Source organism: Capra hircus, chromosome 1 (assembly GCF_001704415.2).
Source record: "Capra hircus breed San Clemente chromosome 1, ASM170441v1, whole genome shotgun sequence".
NCBI classification, from domain to species: domain Eukaryota; kingdom Metazoa; phylum Chordata; class Mammalia; order Artiodactyla; family Bovidae; genus Capra; species Capra hircus.
In genome coordinates, this window is record NC_030808.1 from 135,525,250 (window position 1) to 135,538,545 (window position 13,296).

The following is a 13,296-nucleotide window of genomic DNA, read 5'->3' on the forward strand; positions in this document are numbered from 1 at the left end:
TCCTTCTGACTTTTTCTTGAGGCTTAGCTTCTTTGTTTGAATGCTTTACCCACTGTGTATAGCAGGGGTCAGCGATTACAGTCCAAAGGCCAAATCAGGCCCACTCACTTCCTGTTTCTGAAAATAAAGTGTTATTGGAACACAGCCATGCTCAGTGATACTTTCTGTCCACAGCAGTTTTCACACCACAGTGGCAGAGCTGAGTACTGCAACAGAGGACCTCTGGCCCAGGAAGCCTCAGTATTTACTATCTTGTTCTATACAGAGCAAGTTTGCTGGCCCCTGGTACATACCTTTCTCTACTCTCTTTATTACCCCCATTTTACATTATTGCCTGAGCAGTCCCCATACTGCTGTCAATGCTTCATAAATCTAATTTCTAATAATTGCCTGATATTCTATTGCATGCTCAGGTTGTGGCTTACTCTTTCTCCTGCTGATAAACATTTATCTGTTTTTCCTCCCAATTTTTTCACCCTTGTAGTAATAAATGCTTCAGTGGGTATATACAGATGTAAACTTTATATTTTCAATTATATCTTTAATGGAGCCTAGATTATTCAATTGGCAGGTAGGGGCATTTTAAAACTCTCGATACATACCACCAAATCCCTTCCTCAAAGATGTCAGACTGGTTTGTGCTTCCCAGTAACTCAGGAGAGTTGCCAACATTGAGTATCAACATTGTAAACATATTCTGCATTTAGACAGGTAAACAAAAAACTATTGCTGTAAATTGCATGTCTTTTTCTGTCTGATGAGATTGAAATGGTTGCTTTTCTTCTCTCACATGTTGGCTGCTATTCATCTTTGCTTGGCCTCCTTCTGCACAGGGCAGAGTGAGGGTGCTGGTCTTGCCTCTCACCTTAGCTTGGAGCAAGGCTCCCGCCTGCACCCGGTTCTTTTCAACATCTCTTTCCCAGTGAATTCTGATCGTCTCAAGGATGTCATCCAGCCCGGTGCCAATGGGAACATTCAGTTGTTCCAGCTCAGACCCTGCCAGCTGTTTGTACAGCATTTTCACATCCTGAAAATGACAACATACACCTCAGTGAGTTCAAGAGGAGAAAGGAAAGACATGAGGTTCTAGCGGCCAAAGCCCAGCTCCATGAGCGATACTTGGCTTCTCATTCTGCTGTTGCCCATTGTGGGGCTTCACAGAGACAGGCAGCTTGGGCACCATATTCTCTTTCCCCCAGGATGCATTTCTTAAGTTGGTCTTCACAATCCCAGACTCACCCAAAGCAAGACTCAAAATAAATCACAACACAGGGTAAGCAACAAAAGCAAGATGAAACTCATGAATCTCACCAAGTCAGAGCAGGTGGAAAGAAAGTTAAAGATAACTGTGAAGTTTTTAAAAAAGGGGTACCTTTCAAAAAGGGCGACAAACATGGAACTAAGAACAGGAGGAAGTGGTTAGCTCAAGGCTAGACAAAAGAAGTGACTTCCCAGTGTGAGCGTGGTTAGGTGGGTTTTCACTGTTTTAGCTGCAAGCATTTTAGGTCTTGGATCAGTGGCAGGCGCGACGCAGTTTAGAATCAGCGCAGTTCTGCAGGACACTGGACCACATCCTCGTTGGTGGGCCCCTTTGGTCTTGTCACTCTGATCTGACCTAATTTTATTATAAAGTGTGACTAAGCCACAGCCTGGATCTGCTCTCAGAGTTATTTCGTTTGTTCTGTCCAGTGTTGAAAGAAGGTCCGAGCTAGAAACCTTGGGAGATGCTCCCTTTAATTTAACACACATTCCGTCATTCACTGCTGCCTGGACCTGCTTCCTCCCCATTTATGTATCTGCCTGGTCCCTGAAGCAATTTGAGTTTGAGACTCAAGATAACCTCACCTGCTATAAGAATCTGAAAATATTTTATTGGTGTTTTACCCACAGCCCAGAGTAATTGATACAGAAAGGCTGTCGTCACTTGTGTTGTGAAGCTCAGCCAGACAGGTGAGGGCTTCTGGACCTGTAGACAGCCCAGTCCCCACCTACCTCTTCATAGCTCCTGGACAGAAAGCCGAGTTCTCCTTTCAGGCTTTCTATTTGACTCTCCAGATCCATTTTTGACGAATTTGCTTCATCAATGACTTTATACAGAGAGTTAATTTCCTCTTCTGCTGCCTTCCTAAATGGCTGCTCATTTTCATACCTGTAGGTAAAAGAACCCAATCAGCAAGATTGGATAACCCCAAAGAAAAACAATCAGATTATAAATGTGACCAACAGGCTAATTATGGGATAGTCAGGAAATGGATATTAAAAGTCAGTGTTTCAGTGGGTTTGAAAGAAAGAAAAGAAAGTGAAGTCACACAGTCGTGTCCAACTCTCTGCAACCCCATGGACTGTAGCCTACCACGCTCCTCCATCCACAGGATTTTCCAGGCAAGAGTACTGGAGTGGGTTGTCATTTCCTTCTCCTCAGTGGGTTTGAGGACACTGTTAAGGCAATTGTTACATATTGATTTATTAAAATGAAAATGATTGCAGCCAACTGCTGAAAACAGGGCACCTGGGCTAACAAAGTATGAGTCTCATGGAGCACTGGAAGCAAGGAGCTCTAGGGAAAGCTTCTCCAAGAGACCATATCCAGGTAAGGGGACCAGTACTGTCATCATTGTTCTAATTTGTCATCCTTTTAACCTGGGGATACTTTAGCAAACATTACTGAGAATCTGCTAATTACCAGACTAAAGTGAAGTGAAGTGAATTTGCTCAGTCATGTCCAACTCTTTGCGACCCCATAGACTGTAGCCTACCAGGCCCCTCCGTCCCTGGGATTCTCCAGGCAGGAATACTGGAGTTGGTTGCTATTTCCTTCTCCAGATCTTCCCAACGCAGGGATAGAACCTGGGTCTCCCATATTGCAGGCAGATGCTTTACCATCTGGGCTACCAGGGAAGTCAATAATCTCAAAATGAAGAACGTGTTCCTCTCTCCAAAGAGCCCATGTAAAATTTCAGGACTGTGGCTACAAACCCAGGTGCCTTCAGAGGCCAAGAGGGGGATACAGATGAGTGACGAGGGCCAGGTCCGGGCCAAATTGAGAGGTGGGGATTGACGCACCTAGGGACACACATGCTTCAGCAACAGGGGCCCTGCTGCCCATCCCCTCCCCAACACTGCAGCGTCAGAAGGGGTGTGCCTTTCTCTTCTACAGAAACTGGAGACCTGGATTTATATGTGAACTATGCAATAACATGGGGCTTTCCTGGCATTTCAGATGGTAAAAAATCTGCCTGCAGGAGACCCAGGTTTGATAACTGGGTCAGGAAGATCCCCTGGAGGAGGGCATGGCTACCCACTCCAGTATTCTTGCCTGGAGAATTTCATGGATAAAGGAATCTGGTGGGCTACAATCCATGGGGTCACAAAGAGTCAGACAATACTGAGTAACTAACACACAGACACACATACACACACAGATAGAAGTGTGAAACCATCACCTCTGAGTCACTTCAATCTCTGGTTTGCACAGGCCTTTTTTGCTAACAACTATCCAACATCTTTTCCAATTTCTCCCAGTGTCGCTCCTCTCCTCCACCTCCATTCACTCAGTCACATTTCACATGTTACCTTCATCTATCCACAGAAGGGAGATGTCTCATACCTCTCATTCCAGAAGGCATCTTAAGGTCTTAGAATTTTAATGAACTTTAGCGTTTGACTATTGCAGCTCCTGCCAGGTGACAATCCCCCGACGGTGTTATTGATAGGTGATCATGCAGGCTTGGCTTCAAAACTTCCAGCAATGGGACCTCATTGCCCAAGGCCACCAGGCCATTTTTGAATGATTCTAACTATTGCAAATTTCCTCCTTCAAGAGCTTTAGTTTCAGTTCCTATAAGAGTCTGAGTTCCATACTCTGCAACACCTGAAGTCAGTCTAAATCCTCCACTGCTGCTAAGTTGCTTCTGTCATGTCCTACTCCGTGTGACCCCATAGATGGAAGCCCACCAGACCTCCCAGTCCCTGGGATTCTCCAGGCAAGAACACTGGAGTGGGTTGCCGTTTCCTTCTCCAATGCATGAAAGTGAAAAGTGAAAGTGAAGTCGCTCAGTCATGTCCGACTCTTAGCTACCCCATGGACTGCAGCCCACCAGGCTCCTCCGTCCATGGGATTTTCCAGACAAGAGTACTGGAGTGGGCTGCCATTGCCTAGCTGTCCCCAAACATTTGGAGATACTCCCTTACTCATTCTCTCATCCCATCTCCATCCCCTCCACCCCTCCAAGACCTTTCTCCTTCAGGTTAAACATTCCCACTTTCTTCCTCCATTCTTCATGTAAATCAGGTTTCATATCCATCATTATTGACAGCAGGGTCTATGACCCTTTCCGTTTTGTTTTCCCAGCACCAGGTTTAAGATATATTTGTGGAATGATTAGAAATACTCTCACTAGTCTACGTCCTTCTTTAAATGTGATACAGAGAATGAAATGTAAAACTCCAGATATTACCTGATCAGTTCACAGTCCTGTGGGACTGTCTGCCCCTTTGTTTAAACCCTTTAATTCTATTCATCACAAACCCTAAGATTTGCATTGTGAGTTTTGTTTGTGTTTGTTTGTTTCAGTTTGACTGGCTGTATTTGCTGCTAACTAATCAAGGAGAACCTCTGAACGTTTTTCATAAGAGCTGCTTGAAACCCAGTTTTCCTATCTTCTCTAAGTCCACCTAGTATTTGAATCGCAAAATAGGAGTTCATGCTTATCCTCTTACAATTTCATTGGCTTATTATTGCAATGTGTTGGGACCAGAATCACCACCCCTACTGGCTTTGGATGGTCGGCCATTTTGTCACATCTGCTTTCAAGCTCCTTGCAGTTAAAAATAGTAAATGAGGAGACTAAGGACCAAGCCCTGTGACATGCCACCAGAGACTTCCCTCAGAGCTGGACCTGTATCTTTGAATCAGCACTCAAGGGTGGTTTCTGAAGCATTTTCTCTGTGTTCTACATGTGGGATTACATTTTCTACCCAAATGTATTCTTTTTGGAAGGACTGTATTCTTATTAACATTTAGTCCCTTTGGAGACAAATCCTGTCCCTCCAGCTGAAATGGAAAGCCACTCATATAATGGGGATTGGTCCCTTTTGACCCAAGTTGGAAGAATCCCTCACTGCCTCTGCAGTCCTGTTTTGCTCACCTGTCCAGGGAGCCTGGTCCCTTCCAGCACATGATCCATTCTGCATTACTGGAGGTTTTGGTCCCCTACAGACCATTTTTTTGGAAGTCCTCTGAGGATTTGAAATATCTCTGTGACATCCCCCAAGGCTGCTGTTAAACTTTTAGCCTTTTTTTTTTTTACCACCCTACTTTGAGTGGTGCTTCAGTTAGAACCCCTGGGTGCTCATGGCACCCAGAACCATCTTGCCTTGACCTGCAGGCCTCCCTGACATGACGGTGTCTATGGCATCTCATCACTTCTGCTTGACTGCCACCATCAACTCAACTCAGCTTCCCCAAAACCAAACTCATTATCAATGCCTGAATTTTAGACAAGCTTTCCCTCCCCAATTTTTCATTTCATTCAAAGAATCACCAGTGTTCTAAATTACTCAAGTTCAAAGCTTGGAATTTACCCTTCTCTCTTCAGGCTGTCTAAGTAGATAATTTTCAAATCCAGCCAGTTAGTTCTTCAACCCATCCCTCAAATCTGCCCACTACTACCATCCCAGGCCAGCCCTGAACTACACCTGCCTTCTAGGGTCTTCCCAGACTCACAGTATTGCCCACAGGGTGACTGTACTTAATCACACTGAATCATCTCTCTGCTCAGATGGCTTGTCGCATCCTCTGGCTCCTCAATAATCTGATAAACTGACTTTCCAACCACTGTCCCAATCCAGACCCTTCGCTCCCATTGTTTCCTACTCATTTGCCTGCCTCTTCTCTCTACCACTGCAAAGCTTCCTTTAAAGCTCAAGTCTCGTCATGATGGGCCACTGCTCAGACCCCTTCTGAGGGTCTCCTCTGCTCTCAGATAATGTCTGAGCCCTTTGGATCATTTGCTCTACATGCCCCAGTCTCCCAAGCTGCTTGGAATATCACTGACACATGTCTTCTCACGTCCTCCCAACTTGGCACATGCTGCTCATTCTGCCTGGGAAGTCATGCATCCTTTATTTGCCTGGTCAACTTCTACAGGAGTTCAGGATCCAAATCAGGTATCACCTGTTTTGCCAACCCTCCCTCATTTGGGCTCATCTCAGTGATGGCATCTATGCTCAGTGAGACCACTGTCTGCTCACTCCTCTGTCTTTGACATTAAACTGTGGGCTCACTGAGGTCAGGAACCGTGCCTGATTCACGTCACTCCCAGCACCTGGCAAGGGGCTGGATAAACGGACATTCAAACACATGTTGAACTCATTCATTCTCTCATTCAACAAATGTTTGTTGAGCATCTATCTCACGTCCTCTGTTTTAGGAGCTGGTGATACAGTGGAGTACAAAATAGATCAAACCCCTGCTTTCAGTGAGTTTACATTCTATTCTGTTGAATGGGAGGACAAAGGTATGTATGAATGCATGAATGAATGAATTGATGCCAAAAGGAATAAATGAATGAAAGACATTTCAGTCAGATGCTGCTTTATCACACTTAATTGAATTCCACCTTAAATTTAGTGTGAATGGTTTGTTATTTACTGGTAATTATCTTTAATTGTGCACTGAGCTATCATGACTGGATGATGGATCCACTTCCTTGTGTGCCTGTAACACTGGCTGCCAGTGCTGGGTAAATGGCAACCCTGGCTGATTGAGAGTCTTTTCAACTCCAGAATGCCACTAATGGAGGCCTTTTAGCAGGTAGAGTGGCTTGGTGTCAGAGAAAGGAAAAGACTAGGGATCTTAGGAGATGGTGGGGATTCCCTTTTTCATCACAGTTCAGTTCAGTCCCTCAGTCATGTCCAACTCTTTTCGACCCCATGGACTGCAGCATGCCAGGCTTCCCTGTCCATCACCAACCCCCAGAGCTTGCTCAGACTCATGTCCATCAAGTTGGTGATGCCATCCAACTATCTCATCCTCTGTCATCCCCTTCTCCTTCTGCCTTCAATCTTTCCCACCATCAGGGTCTTTTTCAAGGAGTCAATTCTTCGCATCAGGTGGCCAAAGTATTGGCGTTTCATCACAATACCCTTCTTATTCCTAAGATAAAAATGACTGTGGGATCATGGTCTTCCCTACAGACTCCCAACTATATGCCTTTCTTCTTAATCTTTGCCAGTTTAGGGAATAACAATCCCATGACTCACCCATTTGCTCAACTCCCAGGACACCTTCCCCACAAAATATTCTCAAAATCACTGTGCTCATCCATAAAAGGCATCTTCATTTTGCTCTTCCATTAGGCCAGTGTTTTGCAAAACTCACTCTCCTTCATGATTTTGCCCTAAACGTTGATCTCTTTTATCATTATTTATTTTTTATTGTTCCTCAAATTTGTCTACTTAAAGAGCAAACCTTAAATCAACAAACTTTAAAAGCTCTTTATATTAAACAAATTTTACATTGATACTATAAATGGTAGTACTATAGTGGAAAGACAGTTTCATGGGCCATAAACAGAAGGTAACATAAAGATCAATGACCATTAAAAATAAAATATTAATCTTCATACCACTTAAAATGATCTTCATCAGCTACATTTTAGGAAATACTGTATTAGACTCCAAAGAGGTGGTTCTCAAGGCTGGATGGACATCAAGAAAGCCTGGGGAACTTTAAAGATACAGAGGCCTGGCCCCATCCCTGGGACTCTGTTTTAATTAGCCTGTGGGGCTTGTGTACTGGCACTTTGAAGTGTCCAGGTAATTCTCATATGCAGCTGCACTTGAGAAGCATAGATCCAAACCAGTAGTTCTTAAAGTGTGTTCCCAGGACCAGAGTATCAGCATCATTGGGACCTTGTTAGAAATGTGAATTTTAGGTACCACCTACTGAATCAGAAATTCTGAGTGTGGGCACAGCCATCTGTGTGTTCCATCAGCCTCTCAGGTGATTCTAATGTACAATGAGTTTTGAGACCCCTGCTCTAAACCAAGTGACACTCGTGAAATCTCTGAGGTCTTAGACCTATTTGTGTCGACAAGGAGCGCTTGAGTGGGGTGGTCTTGGCTCTGGATTCTCCCAGGACTGCTGTTATCCCACCCAGCCTTCTGTGAAACTGAGGTGCCTGCTGCAGACACATTACCCAAGTGGCCCAGGAGTCCCAGGTGTGGAGGGACAGTCCCCTCTGCTGCAGAGTGTTACCTCTCCTTAAAGTCGTCCGCGCCCGCCTGGATATTCTCTGTCTGGAGCATGAGCCGTGCGTTTTCCAGGACCGCCTCGCCCACCTAGAACGACCACACACCGAAGGACAAGGTCACCGCCACGTCTTCCCGCTTCCCACTGGGCCTCATGCTGGGCACAGAGGCTTTGGGGCGCTGTGAGAACTTTTCTCACAGCAAGTATTTTTAGAATTCAAGTGTCCCTCTTTAAGAGACGAGCAGATAGACACTAAAGTCTAAAATCTGGATATATTTTAAGGGCTTTTAGGGTTGGATTTTGGAGCAAAAAGATTACTTAAGGCAGACTTGTCCATAGCCTCTTTCACAACAATGAGCTTTTGGCTCTCCAGAGAAAATTCTGGCTCCTTAAACAAAGTTTCACTGGCTCAACCTAGTGTCTCTTAACATTTTCTGGTCATGGACATCTTGAGAAGCTGATGAACTCTCTAGACCAGTGCTGTCCAACAGAATTTTCTGTGATGATGGAACTGTTGTACACTGCGTGGGCCAACAAGTGGCCCCACGTGGCTACGGAACACTCAAAATGTGGTAAAGGCAACTGCAGAAGGGGAGCATTCAATTTTATTTAAACTTAACTATTTACATTTAAATATATGCTGCACAGCTCTAGAATTCTGTCCACTCTGAAAACATACATGGGAACATAAACATAGTTCATACAGTTCAGAGGTTTCACGGAGAAGAATGGTTTTTCAAACTTGGACCACAACACCTCTCACGATCCCCACAGGTGGGAATGGGGGGGACGGTCCTCTTTTTAACCTGATACGCTTCTTTTAAAAAACATATATTTTTTACATATTGACTTTTGCATAATCTTCAGTTTGGGCTGGGGAATAAACTAACTGGTATTTTATTTTTTAATATAAATTTATTTATTTTAATTAGAGGCTAATTACTTTACAATATTGTATTGGTTTTGCCATACATCAATATGAATCCGCCACAGGTGTACACGTGTTAAGAAGGAGGCAAGAAGCTCTCTTGGTGACTCAGTGGTAAAGAATCTGCCTACCAATGCAGGAGACACAGGTTTGATTCCTAAGTCAGGAAGATCCCACATGCCCCGGAGCAACTAAGCCCGTGTGCCACAATTACTGAGCCCGTGCTCTAGAGCCAGGGAGCTGCTGCTACTGAAACCTGTGTGCCCTAGAGCCCCGCGCTCTGAAACAAGACAACCTTCACAGTGAGAAGCCTGTACACTGTAACAGAGAAGCCCCTGCTTGCCACAACTAGAGAAAAGCTCACAAGCAATGAAGACCCAGCACAGCCAAAAATAAAAACCAATAATAACATTTTTTAAAAATGGAAGCAAACCTGAGAAAACTTTGGGAGTGATGAAGATGTTCCAGGGACTTCTCTGAAGGCTCAGTGGTAAAGAATCCATCTGCCAATGCAGGGGACATGAGTTTGATCCCTGATCCAGGAAGACTCCACATGTTCAGGAACAACTAAGCCTATGCACCACAACTACTGAGGCTGCACATTCCAGAGCCCACATGTCACAACTACTGAGCCCATGTGCTACAGATACCAAAGCCGGAGTGCCCAGAGCCTGTGCTCCACCAGAGAAGCCACTAGTGAGAAGCCCTTGCACTGCAATGAACAGTAGCCGCCATTCGCCAAAACCAGAGGAAGCCTGTGCAGAGCAACAAAGACCTGGTGTAGCCAAAAATAAATGAATAAAATGTAAAAAGCCCAGATGTTCCATATCTGGATCTGTTGATTACACTGATATATAATAAGTAAAGGGACTTCCCTGGTGGCTCAGATGGTAAAGAACCTGCCTGCAATGCAGGAGACCTGAGTTTGATCCCTGGGTTGGGAAGATCCCCTGGAGGAGGGCATGGCAACCCATTCCAGTATTCTTGCCTGGAGAATCTCACGGACAGAGGAGCCTAGAGGGATACAGTCCATGGGGTCACAAAGAGTTGGACACAGCTCAGCGACTAAGCACAGCACAAGTTATCTTTAATAAAAATATGTAAAATTGAAAAAATAAAATGATGCAAATGACTGTTTTAAGCTCTTATCAGTCCTTTGCTCTTAAAAATTAATGAGTTGCAATTAATGAGTTCTTTGCTGACTTGGCGGAGGACTTCCAGCACTAGAGGTCAGAGACTGGAGTGAGATGAGAAAGAATGGGGAGAAGGAGACCCCAGTTTCCTTCTCCCCTGTGTGTGTCAGGGTGGGGCTGGAGCAGCAAGAAGATGAGGTTCCTGTTGGAAAAATCAATGAAGTGGAAAAACCACACAGGATGGCCCCACTGGATCAGAAGAGCACCATTCTTTCCACCTGGAGCTGGGACTTGGTCCACGCTGTGTTTCCTGTTTCCCCAGCAAAGTCTCATCGTGCTGAAGTAGACCTCCCCAGGTCAGCCCCTTGTTCATTGCTGTGTCCCCAAGCTCTGGCTTGTGGTGGCCGTTCCATCAACATCTGGAGAAGCACCAGGGTTGGTCAGGAAGGGGTGAGGGGAAAGCATGGGTAAAGGTTTTATTGTACTTTTCATGAGAAGAAATGGGCTTGGCAAGGTAAGCAGCTGGGACTGGCTGGTTTAAATAATTTCAGTGGTCTCTATGCTACAGTGGGGGTCCCCAGTTTTCTGGTACCTAGCCTTGGGTGGTCGGAGCAGAGGAATATTGCCTACTGGAAGGTGAGAGCCAGCAATGGGAGTCAGGTTGGGGTACTGACTCAGAATGGGCTGATTTGCACCTCGAAAGCATTGTCCCAGGTAAGTGGTTACTATCTTTAGGATTTGCTAGTCCCGTGAAAGCGCAGTCTCTGCCTGTTAATGAGGCCCCAGCTGTCAGAGCATCAAGAATATAGACAATAAGAAGACATAGTTATGTTGTTGAATATAGCTCATTCAAGGGCTCTGGCCAAGTGAGGCCTCTGAGGACTATCTCTGGCAGCTCTGACCCAGCCCTGTCTGCATCCTCTCCACACACTGCCACCCCTATATCAGGAGTCCCTTTCCTTGTCTCTGGATGTTCAGTGATGCCATCTTACAGATGATGAATTTGAAGCTCAGGGCACTCACTCTGCTCATTTTCTCACAGTTGTACCCCTGGCAAATATTTCACCCTGGTATGGGACCTGGAGGCATAGGAAGTGTCCAGATTGTGGGCTCAAAAACCTTAATACAGAGAAGATGGCTTCAGAAGTGCTCTAAACTACGTGGCTATGTGGGGCCTTTGTGGGTAGAACAGGCCTGCAGCTTGTACCATCTGGAAGACCACCTTTAAGAAAAGGAATAAAACAACGACTAATGTTGGACTTCCCTGGTGGTCCAGTGGTTAAGAATCCACCTGCCAATGCAAGGGACACTGGTTCAATCCCTGGTCTGGGAAGATCCCACATGCTGTAGGGAAACTGGGCCTGTGAGCCACAACTACTGAAACCCACATGCTCTAGGGCCGATGTGCAATTATTGAAGCCCTTGGGCAGCAAGGAAGACCCAGTGCAGCCATAAATAAATAAGTATATATGTATAAAGACTAAGGTGGGGTGTGCCAGTGAGGGAGCTCCAGGTTTAAACTATTCTCTTGGGTACAGCTCCATTTTGTGTCTGCTTTTAAAACTGGGAACCGAGGGGTTGGACAGAAAAAGTTAAAAATAAAACCCAACCCTGGGGCATGAGTGGCGGTATGTGTGTACCATGTTCAGAAGCACACAAATCTGGAAAAGCAGAAAGATGCTTGGGGATGCAGTCACCTATGTCTGGTTGTCCGGAATAAACACCCTAGTGCTTACACTTGCTGCGTTACGGCTGGGGCGTGGCTTTTGGGAATCAGTGACGTCTGCCCGGTGGACTGCAAACTTTAAGTAGGAGGCTGCCAGGAGGCCGGGCGCAGGAGTCGGTTGAAGGTGCCGGCTGATGGGAGGCAAGGCCGGGACCCTGCCCTTGCTTCTCCTCACCCCGGATGAGGACCGGAGGCGACTTGGGACCGTTTGGACATTGCCCAGCAGATGAAGTGGTTCTGTCCGAGAAGGCTGGGCAGCGCTGGGCTCCGGGAAGCTGGGGACCTTCCTGCTTTCACTGTTGTTTAGTAACAACAAGGGGTTTATTCGAGCCTCAGGCAGAGGCTAATTATAGGTCCCAACTTGCCAAAGCACAGTTGGCTGGCGGTGCTACCCCATGTCCACAGACGGGATCCTAAAATAGACCTCCAGCCAGGGCTGAGCCACGGAGAGCCTTCCTCTGTCCTCCTGGGGTCCCTCAGCCCCGCAGAGGCCACGGCCTCTGGGTGTCAGTGGTGGCTCAGCGCCTGCAGCCAGGAAGGGGCCGGGAGGCCGGTCCAGGACTGGGACTTAGCTGAGGTTTAGCACAGCCTGAGGACTGGGATTGTGGCCGATGCCAAAAGTACGCATGGAGCCTGCAGTGGAACAGGGACCATCTTTGTCTATATATCTGGGAAAACCATCTTCTCTGGGGCTGAGGACAGAAAAGGAAGAGGAAGGGAAGTCGGACTTACTGCCCATCCACACGTGTGCCGCCCGCCCCCTGTGCTGGCGCTGGCTTGGACTGGCTTGTACTTGCTTGCCAGGGCAGACTGTTAACTATTTCAGGAGTTTTGTGAGCTGGTTTTTAAACATAGCCATCACGAAAATTTTAATTATGTGAAGTTACATGTTCTGTGTTGTGCTTAGTCACTCAGTCATGTCCAGCTTTTTGAAACCCCATGGACTGTAGCCCCCCAGACTTCTCTGCCATGGGGATTCTCCAGGCAAGAATACTGGAGTGGATTGCCATGCCCTCCCCCAGGGGATCTTCCCCACCCCGGGGTTGAATCCAGGTCTCCTGCATTGCAGGCAGATTCTCTACCATCTGAGCCACCAGGGAAGCCCTACAATTACATAAATTGTATTAAAAACAAAAGTAATAAATACTCAATACAAAAGTAATGAATACTCATCAGTTCCAAATTGTTTTACTATGTTTGACTGTCATCTCTGCTTTTGAGATTGTTTCTATTATGATGTGTGGACAGGGAACAT

The 13,296-nt window shown here is 46.0% G+C and overlaps 1 protein-coding gene across 1 annotated transcript in view; it reads right to left on the bottom strand.

The window, feature by feature from the left end:
* Positions 1 to 13,296, bottom strand: part of BFSP2 (beaded filament structural protein 2) — a 74,771-nt gene that overhangs the window by 20,912 nt on the left and 40,563 nt on the right. Inside the window, exons 2-4 of the mRNA XM_018051235.1 lie at positions 8,261 to 8,343; positions 1,993 to 2,149; positions 866 to 1,027 (exon numbers count right to left, since the gene is read on the bottom strand). Of these exons, the coding sequence (XP_017906724.1) occupies positions 866 to 1,027; positions 1,993 to 2,149; positions 8,261 to 8,343 (402 nt within the window). The remainder of the gene's footprint in view (positions 1 to 865; positions 1,028 to 1,992; positions 2,150 to 8,260; positions 8,344 to 13,296) is intronic.